At 36.0% G+C, this 19,027-nt stretch overlaps 1 protein-coding gene, 1 long non-coding RNA gene and 2 pseudogenes across 2 annotated transcripts; 2 read left to right on the top strand and 2 right to left on the bottom strand.

The window, feature by feature from the left end:
- Positions 1 to 100: 100 nt before the first annotated feature.
- Positions 101 to 5,703, bottom strand: LOC107758682 (uncharacterized). The gene is made up of 3 exons (XR_001642049.1): positions 5,428 to 5,703; positions 4,755 to 4,864; positions 101 to 1,021 (listed from the first exon to the last, which is right to left on the bottom strand). It is a non-coding gene; the product is annotated as an uncharacterized LOC107758682 (long non-coding RNA).
- Positions 5,704 to 7,807: 2,104 nt separating this feature from the next.
- LOC107758582 (GTPase IMAP family member 8-like) lies at positions 7,808 to 9,904 on the top strand. Its single transcript, XM_016576353.1, has 3 exons — positions 7,808 to 8,337; positions 8,429 to 8,496; positions 9,261 to 9,904. The coding sequence occupies exons 1-3, from the start codon at positions 7,808 to 7,810 to the stop codon at positions 9,902 to 9,904; spliced, it is 1,242 nt and encodes a 413-aa protein (XP_016431839.1).
- A 2,861-nt stretch (positions 9,905 to 12,765) lies between these two features.
- Positions 12,766 to 14,448, bottom strand: LOC107758581 (GTPase IMAP family member 4-like; annotated as a pseudogene).
- A 209-nt stretch (positions 14,449 to 14,657) lies between these two features.
- LOC107758580 (GTPase IMAP family member 8-like) lies at positions 14,658 to 18,445 on the top strand (annotated as a pseudogene).
- Positions 18,446 to 19,027: the final 582 nt, after the last annotated feature.

Here is a 19,027-nt window from a genome sequence, read left to right as displayed (position 1 = left end):
ATTAAATTGTACAAGACAAACAAAAGTGTTTTGGTGTCATGATGAGTAACCCACTCCCAATGGGAAGGGATCTCAGCTACAATCTCTACAATAGCTCTGGTTGCATCAGCTCCAGTCGGTTTACATTACACCTCTGACTGTTAGGCTTCAACAGCAAGTTTAATGAGACTACAGATGACAATTCTCTGTGACAAGTGCTAACAGACTCTCAAGAGAGTTACACATTTGAACAAAAAACAGGGCATGGTAAAAGTGCTGATTGGTCACAAAAGAGTTCACAGAATTATTGCATCATAAGGCAAGCACATAGGACACTATAGACAAGGCTGAACTGTCACTCATTTTTTCTTTAGACACTTATTTTTACATTGAAGAAGACGACATCATTATGGATGCCAAACATTTGTGATAAGTGCTAATAGCCTCTCTAGAGCATTACACGTTTTTGTCAGATAAATAACATGGTCCAAAAAAGGTAAAAGTGTTGATTGGTCACAAGAGAATCATTATGTCATTAGTGCAGAGAACACTGAAGACCAGGTTGACCTTTGACTCTCTTTTCCTTTTAACACATATCTTCATGATGGAGTTTGACAGGATTACTAAAATTTTCGTCCTTTTCTTCTTAGAGATGATGAAGCCGACGATTACCTATTCACCTACCTACTTACCTCTAGGGATACACACACACAGCATTCACATTACAGGGTTCCCACACCTATTTGCCTATGAATTTCAATTATTTTTCCATGACTTTTCCAGTTCTAGATTTTGAATGACATGGGTGTACATAAATATCACCGAATATCCAGTTCCAGATCTATATGATGAAATATTTTTCAGCCATGCATACCAAGAATTCCCCCATATCTCAGTCCGATTCAGCATCTATGGAAAGTGCTGGACCAACAAATCCAATCCACAGAGCCCATCTTTGCATCTTGCAACTTAAAAGATCTGCTGCCAATGTCTTGGTGCCAGATACCACAGGACACATTCAAAGGTCTTGTGGAGTCTATGCCTAGACACATCAGAGCTGTTTAGGCATCACAAGTGAGACCCACATGATATTAAGCAAGTGGTTTTAATGTTGTGGCTGATCAGTGTATATGATCAGTGTATACCATGAATCTTAACTTCCATGAATTTCTCAATTATTCGGAAGACTAAATAATGATTTTAAAAACCATTCCAAAAAGATCACAAAGAGTGTAATCTGTAAGGAGAGTATAAGGACCAGACTTACTAAACAAATAAGTTATTATTAAGCTGCTAGTAAATCTGGCCATGACATTTGTTTTTACAGTTGAGCATAGAGGCACATATATTTACTATAATAACTATAAATTTCTATTATTTTTCCAGGTCTGGAAACCAGAACATTAAAACAATAAATCCAAGTTTTTCCGTGACTGTGGGAACCCTGACATTAAAGGTGAAGGGGGTAATTTTTTTCTGATTGTATACTTCTATCACAGTTATAAATATAGGGAAAAGACTGTTAAAAAAAAAAAAAAAAGATTTAACTTTGTTAGTTTGGCTCACATCCTATTTGTTTATATGAAGAGGCTGGAGTTTATGCCCTATACTGCAACTAGCCACCAGGGGGGCGATAAAATGTTTTGGCTTCATTTTAGCTTCAGGACGTGTGAGGCACAGGGCCGGATTTACACATAGGCATTCTAGGCACGTGCCTATGCTCGCTGGTCCAGTGGGGCCCAAGTACAATGACATATATAATATTTTTGTTATACTTTGGGCTATCTACAACAGTAAAATAACCAAAACCCCAAAAGACATTGAACAAATAAATATAACAAACAAAAAGATAAAAAATTACAAACTATTTCCATGTTTTCCACCTACGGAAATGATCACGCTTTCCTTCTCCCGTTCTCTTGCACTCGCGCACTTGCTGAAACGCGCACAGAAACTTGTCAGCACTGCCCAGTGAATTTATCAATAAAATAGTTTCACAGCTGAAAGCTGCATGACATTTCTTGAAGGTTCTTGAAGCAGTTCAACTTAAAGATTCGCTATTAGTAGACGCTGCTGCTGAACACTGCTGAGAGATGCACAGACGCAGGTATTCACATGCGCTTATTAATCTCTCTCTCTAATAACTGCATTAGACTGCATTAAAAACTGCATTAGCCTGCTTATTAATGGCTCAAACCATCGTTATTAGCTCTGAAATTACGTTTTGGAATTAACAATGGAGGGTTTGGAGTGAGGTGCGTAAATTTGTTCATCACAGGAGTTTTCAGGACGACAATATGACAAATGTCTTGAAATAAATTATCTAAACAATGTCTTGAGATGTGGTTGTGACTCCAGGCCGTTAAAACTATTAGAGAAATAATGCAGTAGTAAATAATGCCGTGGTAAAGTGGTAATGTGGACAAGACGCTGGAGCCTATTAATGGAACGGTCTTTATCTGTTCTCAAACAAATTAAGAACTACATTAGATCTTCAATGACTAAATGCAAGCCGAACGACTTTGCGCTTATTGCGATAGAGAACTCTATAACTGGTTTCCACTGATTACGACATATTTTTGTTTGCTATATATTATATATTAATAGGGAAGGGGGGCCCAAAAATGTATTTTGCCTATGTCACGATAAAATGTAAATCCAGCCCTGGAGGCACACATGGGGTGCTTCTCAAACGGAAGGCTGCATCATACGAAGGCTGCATATCTCGGCTGCCACGTCATCAAACGTTGCTGAAGGCCATATCAATCGGAAGAATCCCTGAAAGGCAGCCTTCGTTTCGCGTCCTTCATTCAGCTGAATTTAAAGGATGCATGGGATGTATCCTTCGCGACCTTCAATCGTCCACAATCCTTTGTACCCATTCCATTTCATGAAAATAAACTGACGAAAAACGAGTCAGTACTGAGCTTGTCTGAATTTATTATGAAATGCAAGACAAAAATAATGTTTTCGGACATGAAAGGATAGATGTTATAATTTGTTTTGGTGTAAATTACTTACTAAACGCTAAACTGCCAATAATTTAAGCCACAGGGAGATTGTAGACGGCTGTGATTCATTGTATTGCATTAATAGAAAGGCAAATAATATAAAGATTTGTAATAAATAGTATTTTTCCAAAACTAAGTTTTATTATTGTTTTTGTGCCATGACGGTGAGGACGGGAACATATGTGATGTAGCCACACGCACTTACTAGACTGTCTCATTCTAGTGTTTAATGCCGAGTAGGAGTCTAGCCTACAAGACTCTAAAGGACTGAACTAGGAAGGATGCAGCCTCAGTAGGATGCAGTGGCGGCTCGTCGGGGGAGGCAGGGGAGGCACAGCTTCCCCAAATTTTTGAGGTGAAAATAGGAGGACGATTTAATGTTAATAAAATTCACAATTCATTTCAGTTCATGTCTCAGAATGTGTATTTTTTGTTTGTAATTTCACAGCTGTAATACCATAACATTTCCCCAAAATTTTGAGGTGAAAATGGGAGGAGGACGATTTAATGTTAATAAAATTCACAATTCATTTCAGTTCATGTCTCAGAATGTGTATTTTTTGTTTGTAATTTCACAGCTGTAATACCATAACATGTTACTGAAGTTGGAAAGCGACGCTTTTCTATCGTGAATGTGCCGAATCTGCTGATGTAATTACAAACGCTAGGTGATAGAGAAGGGGAGGGGGAGGCCGGGGGAGAGCTGAGCTATCGTGACTCCGTTGGTAAAAAAAATTTGCCAATCACCATCGAGTGTTCACTTTCAGCGCTGAGGAGTGTTGAGAAAAGAGCCCTGGCAAGGGAGGCTAGCCTCCTTCTGATATATCAACCAATCATCAAAGAGACGTAAATTACCTGATATTAGTTTGAAATTAGTTTGAACGTCTCCCGCTGCGCTGATAATGTACCAAGTACTTATGAGTAGCGATATTGAATATTTGATCGCCAACAGATTTACCAAGCTGTCATTCAAACAGTATATATACAAATTTAAAATAAAGGGAGAACACACCTAAGCTAGATATAGGCTAACATTACAGCAGTCGGCTCTTTTCTCTTCACAGACTTTTAAGAAGGGATGGATGTTTGCTTCAAGTGATAGGCCAGGTAAGTGAAATTATATTATCTTGCAGTATGCGTGTCGTTTTCTTTACGTTTTCTGACTAAAAGCACCCAAAAAGCCATTTTAAAGTGGTTAAGCAAATTATAATAATAATAATCGGCAGGGATCCCAGACCAATACAATTAGTGTGCATCCTCTATTTTAAAACCCACGAGCCGCCACTGGTAGGATGCAGCCTTCTGTTTGAGAAGCACCCATGATAGAGACAAATATAAATTAATGGGTAAACGATGGGAGTACATGGTGCTGTCAAAACACTGAACTGCTTTTAGGCATGACAATTTCTTGTTCAGAAAACTAGAAAATATAATTGCAATAAAATTTTGGCCGCCAGTGGCACAGATATTACACACTTCACCTCATAGTTTTTGATGTGATAGCTCACCCAAAAATGAAAATTCATATCAAGCATTTATTTTCCTGGATATCAAAATAATATATTTGCAAGAATTTATTTTAATTTTATTGGGGGAAAAAAAACTGTTCAATATTTTTTTTTTTTTTTTTTTAACGTCTTCTTTTTTGTTCTCCGGTAGAAATAAAGTTAAACAGATTTAGAACAACATGAGTGTGCATAAATGATAACTGAATTTCAGTTTTTGGGTGATCAAACTATCCCTTTTATTTAAAATTGTCCTTACTTTATTTGTTGGTTTACAGTGGTCTATGGTGGTGGGTCATCTCTTGAGTTCTGTGGTGTTCTTCAAGATCACTGAAGCTTTCGTTCCAAAGATCTCATGAAGGCCTGTTGCTGAAGTCACAAAAGAGGGAAAATAATTACCAAAATATATTAGAAACTCAAGCATGAGTTCTTCAACAAAAAGTCTTGCACATAAGAGAATTCATAATGTGCAACACAATGTTTTCTGGAGTACAGTGTCATTTGTATAATTTGAATTTATGAGTAAATAAAACTTCCACATTTTAATACACACAAAATGTTTAGCCTATTAATATTGCACTTTAAGAATATTACACCATCCATGGAGCATGTGACAACTACAACAAGGCTCGGTCAGTCAGACAAAAACAACAAGGGCTCAATATACGCTGGATGGCATTCTTTAATGTTTACAAATACATAAACAGACTAGTTTTCACTGTATACACTGCTTTAAAGAGCTTTGTTCGTAAAATAGGAGATTTAGAAACCAAATCCCCAAAATGTCCCCCTCAGGTATTGCTGCGTTCGCCCTAAATCTAAATCAGTCGCGTGAGCTCCCCGTATTGCCAGACGAAAGGCCCTTAAATATGCACTAAAGGATTCTTGTCCAGTTAAAAGTTTTAAAATTAGCGAAACTAATAGTAGCCTACCTTTGACAAAAGCCATCAAGTAACCTTCAGATCAGGTGTAACAAGTTACACCGCCCATGAGTTCGTGACTCCTTTGACAAGGAATAGGTCGGTCAGTCAAATGTCCAAAGCTCGCTAATTAACATTCGTGTGCGTTTATAAATATACATGAATTTTGACTGTATAAAGTTTTTTAAAGAACTTTCATCCTGAAATGGGAGATTATAATAAACCAAACGCTGAGGCGATGCTCCCCTCATACATGCTGTCCGTGCGCTTGAGGGGCGTAAAACTGTCGCGAGAGCTCCCCCTAAATGCAGACTCGCCTGGTGCACTAATTGATTTGGTCAACTTCAAAGGTTTTATATTAAAAGAAACGAGTATTACTACTTTTGAAAAAACTAAAAATAATATTGATAAATAAATACAATTTAAACAGCGCTCTCGTCATATCACTAGCCTATAAAATTGTATTCAACATATGGCAGGCCACCTTTCATTGGGTAAACTGAGGTCACATGACCAGTCAAATACCTAACAGTGGAATAAATCGGGAGTGACAGTAACAGATGTTATGGAGTTAAAAGTCAATCCACAGAACATAATAGATAAACAGGCAAAGTGCAGGCCTATCTGCACAACAAATTGTGGCATTTGTTTACAACTGAAGATTGCACTTTATTTCAATCCAATTCAGCATCTATGGAAAGTGCTGGACCAACAAATCCAATCCATGGAGTCCAATCTCGCAACTTGCAATTTAAAGGATCTGCTGCCACTGTCTTGGTGCCAGATACCACAGGAAACATTTGGAGGTTTTGTGGATTCCATGTCTAGACGCATCTGAGCTGTTTTGGCATCACAAGTGGGACCCACATGGTATTAAGCAAGTGGACTTAATGTGGCTGATCAGTGTATATTTACCATGAATCTTAACATTTTATTAATTTCCATGAATTCCTCAATTGTTCGGAAGACTAAATAATGATTTTAAAAATAATTTCAAAGAGATTACAAAGAGCATAATATATACAATTAAAGACAAGATGTATTAAACATGTCAAATTGCAATCCCATAAAACCACTGATATGAGTGAAAAGTTGTTAATAAACTGTTAGTAAATCTGGCCCTAAATATTTAATAGCTGAGCATAGAAGCATGCATATTTACTATAATAACTATTTTGTTTTAACTATATTGTTTTCAGTGACTGTGGGAATCCTGACATTAAAGGGAAGGGTGCATTCCTTTTTCTGATGGTAAAATATTTCTATCACAGTTATAAATATAGAGACTATAAAAAAAAAATTAAAAAAAGGTCTTTTTTAGTTTGGCTAACGTGCCATTTGTTTACAGTACAGTATATGGAGACGGTGGTGTTTATGACATATACTGCAACTAGCCACCAGGGGGCGATCAAAATGTTTTGGCTTTACTTTCATGATGTGTGGGGCACACTTGATAGAGACAAATATAAATTAGAAATTAAAAACGCTGTGGGTTCATGGTGCTCTCAACACACTGAAATGCTTTTAGGCATGACAATTTCTAGCTCAGAAAACTAGAAACTATAATTATTTGTGCAATAACATTTTCGCCACCAGTGGCACAGAAATGACAAGATTCACCTCGTAAGTACTGTGATAGTTCACCCAAAAATGTAAATTTACATCAAGCATTTTTTCTACATTTTATGGAAAAAAACTAAACAAAAACAAAACAATAGACCGTACACACACTTTACATAGCCTACAACTTTTTAATTAACTTTGTACCTGAAATTGAAGATTGTAAATAAATCAAATGCTTAAGTGATGTTCACTTCAATGCTGCTTTCTCTCACACACTCTCTCTCTTACTTTTCTATACACATCTGTACTCTTATATGTGTGTATACACACACATAATGTAACTCTCAGTGTATAGTGAGTTTAGTAATTATTCAGAGGTGAGGTGATCCACCCCTTTTCAGTGTTCAAAAAAATCCTCACTGGATTTTCACTTTCAGTTACTGCAAACGCTTACCAGAAATTCTCTTTAAAAAAATATGTCTGAAGTTTTGTCTGCTTTTTTGTGTGAAATATTTTGAAACTTTATGCTGATTTCAGCATGTCAAAAGGTAAGCTTCTAAAATGTTTTAATTTTACATAGCTAAGGCTCAATAGTGAGAATCTTTGAAACATTTATACATTTGAGCATGTTTCAGAGGCTCACTGATGTTATCTAAAATTGTGTAGAGTTGTGATTTATCAATCTAGCAATGTCTTAGGTCTGATTCCAAGGGAACACATATTTTAATGTAAATGTATTTTGAACTAAAAATGTTTCTCATTAATTCATGTTAGCTAATGAGGTATTAACTAATCTTAACAAATGCTTTTGTGGACTTCTTTACAGGAGATGGCCACACTGAAGAGTTCTGTGGAGGCATTTTTTCTGCTTGGTGCAAACAGCTGGTGTAAGTGTCTGGTGGGAAATAATATTCTTGGGTTTGAACATTTCCTGCCAAAGCAATCCACATTTGATGAAGAGGTATCACTGCAGATAGGTGACCAATGGATTACTGTTATTAATGAGCCTCTAACTGTAATTAAGAGGTATATGGAGACATCATCTAGGAGTCCATATTTGATTTTATTTGTTCTGCAACGTGGCCATGTTTCTCAGAGGGATGTAGAAATATTTGCACATTTTCAGCCAATGTTCGGAAAGAAAATGGAGGAAAATACTGTTGTAGTTCTGGTCAGTGGCGATGCTAAGACATCAGCAAGGCCAAACAAAGTAACAAACGGACACCTGGAAATGGTTCTCCATCAAAGTGGAAGGAAAGTGTGTGATTTTAACAACAATCTGAAGCAAAGCGACTTCATCAAACAGCTGACTGCATGTTGGAAGAGTGTGCCTGAGTTGCACATGTACGAGCATGAAAGGTAAGACTAAAAATCTACGTTTATCCTCATGATTGTATCCATTCCAGAGACAACGTATACATCGATTAATTCATTTTCTCCTCAACTGCAGCTCAACCATGTCTGTGGAAAGGGAGATCTGGAAACCACAGGAAGCAATGACACAAGAGCATATATCAGGTAGAATTCATAATAATACCAATGGGGGAAACTATTCCACGTCTGTGGAAAGGGAGACATGGAGACCACAGGAAGCAATGGCACAAAAGCATATATCAGGTAACATCCATTATAGTATTATAACCTATAATTCTACATTATAAAATAAGATGATAACCAAAACATAAACTTCATTTATATAGTATAATATGCATTTCTATCAAAGAAAGAAAGCTTTATCCACGCTAAAATAATTTTCTAGACTTTCTAGAGGAGCATTTTTCACGTAATGAGAGGAGATGGTCAACAATTACCATTTTGTTTGATACTTCCAAGTCTTTCTCGCAGCATCAATAAGTTTCTGGCTAAATGCCTTTGCCTTGGTAATATTTAAATCAGTTCAATAGTTCACACAAACTGTTTACATTTTAACTGGCTTTGAACTTTGAACCAGTAAAGTCATTTTCGATATTGTATGTAGGCCAACACATTCTCCATGAGGTGGACATAGAAAGACTTTAGACAGGAGATTTTAACTGATGTGACATGATGATGGTATCAAGATCTCAGATGAGGATGAAAAAAAAGTACTGGATGAAAAAAAATGACACTAAGTGTACAAACCAGGAAAATCTATATCTAAAAAGGCCCAAGTTTTTATTAGAGCAGATAGGATGCAGTTTAAACCAAACTTAAACTAAAATGATTGTATTGTGCAATAAAATAATCAATTCAGGCAATTTCTTTTGACATGCAGCATTTTATCTTATCTTATATTTATGGAGGTAACCCAGCTTCTATCAAGAAGAAAAACACCTTGACCATCGTGCTTCTGGGACAGACAGGAAGTGGAAAGAGTGCTACTGGAAACACCATCCTAAGAAAGCATCATTTTGAATCATATGCCAGTTCTGTGCCAGTAACACAGGTGTGCCAGACAGCAGAGGAAACTGTTTGTGGAATCAAAATCAGGGTCATTGACACCCCAGATTTCTTTGATGAAGATCTAAAAAACCAACAAGAACAGATAAAGAAGTGCAAAGAGCTCACTCAGCCAGGGCCTGATGTGTATTTACTGGTGATGGAGCTTGGCCGTTACACAGATGGGGAGAGAGAAATAGTTCAGAACATACAAAGAGCGTTTGGTGCAGAAGTGGTAAAAGAAACCATTGTTCTGTTTACTAGCATGGAGAAATTAAGAGGGAAAACTGTAGCAGAGTACATTAATAACACTGACACACAGCTGCAAGAGCTGATCAGAACCTGTGGGTCAAGGTGTCATGCATTTAACAACAATGACCACAATGTTTCACAGGTTGAAAGGCTATTAGAGATGATTTTGGAAATGAAGAAGAAAAATGGAAATACTGACATAGAACACTACTCATTTAGTAAGGAATCAGAGAAAAAAGACTGCAGAATTCAGTAGACACTGTCTTTTGTTCTGTGCTAGTAGTGTGATTTAAAAACATGAATTCATTTTTGCTACAATCAAATAATACACAGTACATCAGTGTTATGTTGCATGTATTATCAAGTGTAAGTACAAATAAAGATATGTATTTTATTCAAAAATACTATTCGTGCACTACCGTTTCATATAGGGAACACTTATTCACTATTAACTACGACTTTCCCTCAATAAATTCCTAATTTGCTGCTTATTAATAGTTAGTAAGGTAGTTATTAAGTTTAGGTATTGGGAAGGATTAGGGATGTAGAATAAGATCATGTAGAATAAGGCATTGATATATGCTTAATTAGTACTAATAAATGGCTAATATTCTAGTAATATTCATACTAATAAGCAACTAGTTAAGAGACCCTAAAATAAAGTGTTACCGAAACAACTAGGTCAACAAACAAAAAACTGAAACTCAGTACTATGAATGGCATAGAAAAAAATGTCATCCTTTTTTTTGCACATCAAAATACCATTTTCATGTATTAGTCAGAAGTAAAATCTTTAGATAATGTGGTCCCACAAGTCTGCATACATGTTTGCGATGTTTCAAGTTACAAAGTTGTTGTTTTTTTCCTTTTATGCTGACGGCAAGAGTGGTTTGACTGGTTAACTCTGCCTATAATTAAGATTCCTTTTGAGAAAAAACTGAATTTCTTCCTTGTAAGAAAAACACTGAAGAATTTATTCCTTCTGAAAAACATCCTGCCTGATCAGCAGAGAAGACATACAGGTGTACTGTTTCCTTTTCTGATTGTTGTTATGCTCCGCGGGGTTTCTTGTTTGTGTTCTAGAACATAGTTTACATAATCATACCATACGTTGTTCCAAACCTGTATGAGTTTCTTTCTTGTGCTGAACACAATAGAAGATATTTTGAAGAACGTGGAAAAAAAAAGTTGATGGTCCCTATTTAATTACATAGCATGGACAAAAATACTAGAAGTCAATGTCATCAACTGTTCTCTGTAAAAAAATATAAATAAAAATCTGTGACATTTATGGTAAAATACCGGTAGATGTAGTTGCCAGAAATTCACCGTAAAAAATATGGTAGCCACATTTTAGGTTTTACAGACTTAACTAAAATTCACAATAAAACCCTGTATTCCATTGATGTAATGTTAATATACCAACATATTTAAGTACTAATATCTGTTTTTAACCATTGACAACCACCAAAAACAAGTGATGATGAGAAAGTCACATGATGAATCAAAGTTTATCATAAACAGCTTTTCTACAAGCTGAGGAGGAAAAAAAAAATGTCAACAATTCTGTGTTTTTCTGTCAATATGGGGTGCTGTGTGTACATTAATGAGGAAAAAAAATTAACTTAAATGATTTTAGCAAATGGCTGCAATATAACAAAGAGTGAAAAATTTAAGGGGGTCTGAATACTTTCCGTACCCACTGTATATATGGTGCAGTGTCATTCACACAAACACTAAACACCATCATGGTAACACACATGATACTGAAATAGTACAATAAACATTAATTTAACAACATTAGATGTAAGATAAAACCCCATTATACATTAAAATTTAATTACAGTTATTCACCGTATATAGTATGGAAACTTGCTGTTAACCATTTAATGTGTTTTTACTGTAGCCTTTTTACAGTCTTTTACTGTTAAAATCACGATTATCTTCTTTTGTGCTTTTCTTATAATTTTCCATTATGCTATATTATTACTAAATATTTAATTTATCCAAAATCATCCACTAATACTGTCACTCAAAAACTGATGTGAAGTGAATAAGCTTTAATAAATTATTTATTAATTAAATTAAATTAATTAAATTAAATTAAATTCATTATTATTTAATTATAAATTAATAAGCTCAGATCAATGAGGCATACAATCAACCAGTTCCAAAACAAATCCTGCAATAATTGAAAGAAAACAATTTGACAAAAACACTGAATCCAAGATTTGGTCATAATATAGCAGAATAAGAGATTTGCCAGTAATTTTTAAAAAGGATTTTCAGCACAGCACAAAGGTTAAAAACCTGTTTACTAAGAACTAGCAGAAAATTCCTGGGGAAACTCAAAATGTTAAATGCATTCATGTTGCTCACATAGTAAACCAAAAGAATGAAATGATTTTTAAAAAATCCTGAATAAAAACATCTTGAATGCAAATTAAGCTGTTTTGGTTAAAAACTCTAGCAAATGCATACATGTACAAATGCACATTTTCTAGCCAGTCAAAAGCCACAAAAAATCCTTAGATATTATTGCGTTAAAAAATCATGTTTTTTTGTTGTTGTTTTTTTAATCTGTGATTTTATTTTTAATGGTCAAAAAGGGATGTGCAAACACATTACATTACACATTACAAACAATTTTACATTTATATACGAAGGATGACTGATTCTTAGCATACCTTATAATACAATGGAAAAACTACTGTTATACAGATTACTCTGAAGAAATGTAATCTTCAAGAAGAAAGAATGGTAAAGACAGTGATACATTTATGTCTACAGTAGTAAAGACCATTTATTTATTTTTAAATCCAAAAATATTATAATTATAGTACATCGGGCATATAATTAACTGGTAATCTAATGTATCACAATACATTAAAGTCTCTGAAAACAATTCAAAAACCAAAAAGTGCTACAGAATACAGTGCCTTCATATTAGATTAACAAGATTCCATGTATAATTATTCATTCTGCTATGTGCTGCACAGTCAAATTAAAATAACATCATATTCCACCACTGTGTAACATCACATAAATGAGTTGTGTTTATGTTCAGAAGTAGCTTTCATATTACACATCTTTCTAAGATGTCTCGTTTAAGTTTCTTTAATAACCGTAAGTGCCGCTATCAAGAGTGGCCTGTTCATGAAGGCCCTCCATCAATACTTGTTGGAACAAAGTAACTCTGCTCTCAAGAATCCCAAGAAAGCTAAACTGATATTCCAGAAGCTCTGCAACCGCTCTCTCCACTTTCTGTTGCTGAATCTTTTCTTCCGCTTCTATAAACATTTCCTGAGTGAAGCATTCTCCCCCATTTGCTGCCAGCATTTCATCAATTTTCTCAATTAATCTCCTCACTTGAACTCGATTCTTCACGTCATTGTTATCAAAAACAACATATCTACTACCACAACTCTGGATCACTCTACGGAGTTCTGCATGGCCGGTTTTCACATAGTCTTCAACTGTTTGATCACAGAGTGCATCTCCATGAGTGAAGACCACTATCATGTATTTTGAAGCTTCTTCTCCAAAGAGCTCTTGCAGGGCCTGGATTGATCTTTGCTCCTCAGTAGTGAAACGGCCAATTTGTATCACCAGCAGGAACACGTGAGGACCTGGTGCTGAGACCTGTATACATCTCACTATTTCTCTTTTGATGAGGTCTTTTGATATGCTGGTATCCAAGATTCCAGGTGTGTCAATCACATAAATCTATCTTTGGTCACAGACCATTGCTTTTTGGCACCGCTCAGTGACAGAGTTTGCAGAAGGGTTTGATTCAAAAACCTTTCTGCAAAGGATAGTGTTTCCCACAGCACTTTTTCCCACTCCAGTTTTTCCAATCAATACTATGCGAAGTCGTGGACCTATGAAAACAGCAAAGGATGAAAAACAAATAGATAATGAAACATGTACAGACTGATTCAACTGCCTTGGTGGATACGAAGACAGAGTAGGGGATGCCTGAGACATTGTATAAAACTGAGTTTTGCATTTTAAGCCTGGCCCATTATATCATATCATATTAATGCACATATAAGCTTTATGATGCAAATCCATTAAAAAATATTTTTTGATGTTCATCAAAACTATATGAGTTACATACTCATCACATATTAATACTCATTAATAAATCCTCCCAACTGTATTAATAATCGTATCACACTTATTTGACTTTCAGCTTTGGTTGAAGATAACTTACTATTGTATTTTTATGCATATTTTATGTTTTTTTTTTTTTTTTTCAAAAACAGACAGATTTAAGACATTAGACACTCTCCATTTACTCAAAAAAAATCTAAACTATTCAAACATGATAAATGTTTGAGCAGTTATGAGCTTTCAGCAGTTACTAGAAACCAAACTAAACAGCCCGGTAACAGCCCGGTTTAACACATTCTGTTGACTATAAGTAACATTGCACCAACATATCTACTAACTCTCATTAAGAGTGTTAGTAGAGTATTAGTAGACTGGTAAGGTTCGGGTTAGAATAAGCTGACATGTACTTGCAAAGTTACTTATAGTCAGTAGAATGTCTGTTGGGAGACCATGACAATAAAGAGTTAGCAGATATTAATCAGACAGTCTACTAATACTCTAATGAGAGTTAGTTGACATGTAGGTGCAAAGTTACTTGTTGTCAACAGAATGCTCAAAAGGGACCATCAAAGTAAAGTGTTATCAACAACCCAAGTCAAAAGTTTTTGCACACAACCTACCTCGCGGAATAGAAGAAGAGCGGAGACAACATTTGGTTAAACAGTCCATTTCCTTCAGCAACAGTTTCTCTTGACAACGACTGAAACTATTTTTTGCGTGACCCTATTAGTAACAGATTTTGTTGTGACTCCACCTGTTATTTTATTTTTTTTATTTTTGCATTTGTACAAAGCTAGCTTTTACTTTCATTTAATCACTATGTTCCTGCTTCGCCTCACGACATATAACCAGAGGTCTTTCTTGAAACCTGGTGAACATACTGGAAATTCAACATGCCAAAAGGTCAAATACAGTTGTTAGTTTGAGTTTTTGACCAGCTTTTTAAAGATTTTGTTCTTTTGCTAATGTCTGAACATTCTTTATATTCTCTGCCAGTGTCTATATTTTACTTCAAAATTATCTATTACATTTAATTGGGAGAAAACCCTTTTTAATTCTTCATAGGAGAAAATAAAACTGCACAAGTTTCAGACAATGACAGCGTTGTCACCGTAGTGCTGCTGGGACAAAACAGTATGGATAAATGCCTGATAGGAAACACCATGCTTGGATATAGCTGCTTCCAGCCAGGAAAGTCCATGTTTCAAAAGGCTCTAGGAAGAATGCGGGACGAGCTGCTCTACATTATAAACACCCCAGACCTTTTCTGGAGACTATGCCAAGAACCAGAAGCTAACACTATAGAGGAGATGAAGCCATCATACACAGGTCCACGCATGTTCCTCCTGGTACTCCATGATAAACAGCTCTCCCAGGAAGAGGTGGAGATGATTGAAGGAGAGAGTTGGAGAGAAAATGACAAAAAAATATTACTGTAGTGTTGATCGACAACAAAGAGACATCAAGACAGTCCTGCAACATAGAGGATATGAACCTCAAAAAGATTTTACATGAATGTGATGAGAGAATTTGCGTCTTCAGCAAAGATACGGCAGACTCAGATCTGGTCAGACAGCTTTTGATACATATTACTAAAAAGTTGATCCTGGCAGGTAGACTTCTACAAATGGAAAACATTTGGTATTGTTTCGTGCATTGTTCACAAAGCTGATTTCTGTCTTTTTCCCTAAAGTTCATCATTATCCTACATGAAGACATGAACAAGCATGTTCATCAGAAGGAAAAAGATGAGACAGAACAACCGACAATGTCAGGTAATGCTTACTTATGTTTAATTATCTGAAATGATTAATATTCTAGAATCTAGGCCAACTCTGCTGCACTGAAAATGTGTTTTAGGAAAGTAAACTTACATTCAAATGTTCATGGTCAGTATGTTTTTTTTTCTTGAAAAGAAATTAATATTTTCAACAATGTTGTATTAAAAGTATAATCAAGTTGATCCAAAATTCACAGTAAAGACTTTTACAGATTTCCATTTCAAATAAATGCTGATTGTTTGAGCTTTTTACGCCTCAAACAAACTTGAAAAAAAAAAGTATCACAGTTTCCTTAAAAATATTAAGCAGCACTGTTAAGCACAACTGTTTTGAACATTGAGAATTAAAAAAATAAATACAATTTTAGGATCATTTGACAAATTTAGCTTTGCCATCACCGGAACAAATTCCATTTTAAAATATGCTGAAATAGAAAACCCCTCTTTTAAATTGTAATATTTTACAATACTGCTGGTTTTATTTTACAGTTGAAACAAATGCAGCCTTGGTGACCACTTCTTTCAAAAAAAAGTAATAAAATAAAATAATAATAATAAATTGAAAAATGGTTCATTCCAAAAAAAAATTTTTTTTTCATAAGGGGAGGGTGTGAACGTCAAGCCATTTGGAGGTGACTGCAAGATCGTCACCACGGTGCTCCTGGGAGTGAACAGCGATGACAAGTACCTGATAGGGAACAGTATTCTCCAGCATGACTGTTTCATCGCTGGAAAAGCCACATGTGAGAGGGTTGTGGCTAGAGTAGCCGATCAGATTGACTGTATTGTGAGTACCCCTGACCTTTTCCATAAACCGGGCCCAGATCCAATAGCCGACAGTATGGAATTTGTATACTTAGCATGAAATAAATGTATTTCAAATACATTTAAGAATATTTATTTTTCACTAGGGTAATGCACCTTATATCCTATTTAACCACAAGGAGCATAAAGATCAAGGATCTGGGCTGTTCACAAAAGTTTAAAATTTACCAAACATGCACAATCATGCACAAAAGTGTCTGATAAATCAAGTTATCAGGTGGTATGTTCTGATAGGGTTGCAGACAGCTGAGGGCCAAAAACATGCTAAATGCGAAAAAGGATAATGCCACGATAGCTCACCATGTAGAGTACCATATGATAACAACATAAATGCTATCGAAGAGTGTGTGTTCAACAATTTGGCATATATACAGACATCAGCATATTGGTGACATGCCCTCATCATCGAAACTAGGAACATATGACCTGACTATATTAAATAGAAATTATGGATTTGGTATTATTGTTGGGTCACCACTTGATGTCCAATGTAAAATCTGGGTCTTTCACCAAACCAGTTGAAAACCACCATGTTAAATTACCAGTAATTGTGTCCTACAAACAACTATGTTCTGCATTCATATTGTGAAGGATGTATGTTGTTTTCAAAAATTTCTTTGAATTTATCACAGCAAATAGTGGTCTGACATCTGGAAGTAAGCACATGATGACAGTGGTCCTGCTGGGAAAGATAAGCAACAACAAGTGTCTTGTAGGGAACACAATTTTTCAAAAAGATCATTTCCGATCAGAGAAAATCAGCTGTGAGAAGATTGTAGATAATGTTGATGGTAAGATGGTCTGTATTATCAACACTCCAGACCTTTTTCATAAACCAAGCTCATCAGATCCAGAAGCTGACAGTGTGGAGGAGCTGAAGCCATCATATGCAGGTCCTCGTGTGTTCCTCCTCATACTCCAGGACAGAATGGTGTCACCAGAAGAGATGGAGATGTTTACTGAATTAAAGAAAAAGCTCGGTCAGAAAATGGTTGAACAAACAATTGTGCTGGTTAACAGTGAAAAAAAGGTATCTTCAAATTCAATAGACACACCACTGTCATTCAGAAAAGACTACAACATAATCCTGAATGAGTGTGGAAACAGACTGTGTGTTTACAGCAAACGCATGAAGAACACTGAACTAATCAAAGAACTGATGAAATACAACGAAAGCAAGAACCAAACATCAGAAAGGTATGCGATATAGTTATGAGCAGCAGGAATTGAATTAACTTACAAATATCAATCACTCTTTCTGTTCCAGAGGGACGCATGACAAAATGGTGACACCAAACGAACCAGGTAACAAAGCCTTTGACTTCAACCTGTCAACTAGAAAACATTTTAAGTAACATGTCGTTAGTAGATAACAATAGTTTGGTATCCTTACACTGAAACTGTTAGCATGGACTGTATCTTCTAACTAATTCTAACTCATCAGCTAAGATGCATCCACAAAAACCTTTGACCATCGTGCTGCTGGGACAGACAGGATGTGGGAAGAGTGCTACAGGAAATACTATCCTAAAAAAGCAACATTTTGAATCACATGCCAGTTCTGTGCCAGTAACAAAGGAGTGCAACATGGCAGAAGAAACTGTTTATGAAATGAGGATTAGGGTTATAGACACCCCAGATTTCTTTAATGAAGACCTTAAAAACCAGGAAGAACAAATAAAGAAGTGCAAAGAGCTCGCTCAGCCAGGGCCTGATGTGTATTTGCTGGTTATGCAGCTTGGCCGTTTCACAGAGGGTGAGAGAGAGGTTCTCCCACATCTGAAGAGAGAGTTTGGTGAGGATGTGGCTTTAAAGACTGTAATTCTTTTCACGGGTAAAGAGAAGCTGAAGCACAAGACTTTAACTGATTACATCAATGGTAGCGACAAAGAACTTCAGGAACTGATCAAAACCTGCCATTCAAGATGTTATGCATTTAACAACAACGAGAAAGGCAATAATCAGGTGAAAAAACTTCTGGAGTTCATTTCTGACATGCAGGAAAATAGTGCCATAGCAAGTCATCACAGTCATAAAAAGAAGCATAAGGAGATCAAAGAATGCAGTATCTTGTAAGATAAAGTGTGTGTGTATATGTGCGCAGCTATAATTGGATAACTTTTTTTTAAATGCATGTTTTATTATGGTTAGTCTGCAGTTGTTACAGTTGTGTAGCCTAAGGGTTAGTTCACACAAAAATGAAAATTAGCCTGTGTTTTACTCACCCTCGAGGCATCCTAGGTGTATATGACTTTCTTCTTTCAGACGAATCATTTCGGAGTTATATAAAAAATTGTCCTGGCTATTCCAAGCTCTATCATTGCAGTCAGCGGGTTTTTCTGTTCAGCTGTCCACAAGTCGTCAAATAAAGTGCGCGCATCCGTAATAAAACTCCGGGGGGTGAATAAAGGCCTCCTGTAACGAATCCATGCGTTTTCATAAGAAAAATCCATATTTCAAAGTAATAAACACTTCTCTCACTTCCGGTATCTGTCATACGCGGAAGCCGTTGCGGCGGATGACGCAGGATGTATGCGTAGCGCGCGCACCTCTGAGATATGCTAGTCTCGCGAGTTTGTTTATAGGAGCAAAGGAAGTCAGTTTCCTTACTTTAGCAAAGGAAAACCAGTCTCCTCTTGGTTTATATCGAAATCCTCC

The sequence above is a fragment of the Sinocyclocheilus rhinocerous genome, unplaced genomic scaffold (assembly GCF_001515625.1).
Source record: "Sinocyclocheilus rhinocerous isolate Xijiao unplaced genomic scaffold, SAMN03320098_v1.1 scaffold623, whole genome shotgun sequence".
NCBI classification, from domain to species: Eukaryota; Metazoa; Chordata; class Actinopteri; order Cypriniformes; family Cyprinidae; genus Sinocyclocheilus; species Sinocyclocheilus rhinocerous.
Note: the sequence above shows the minus strand (reverse complement) of the source record. Positions and strands in the feature narration are given on the sequence as shown.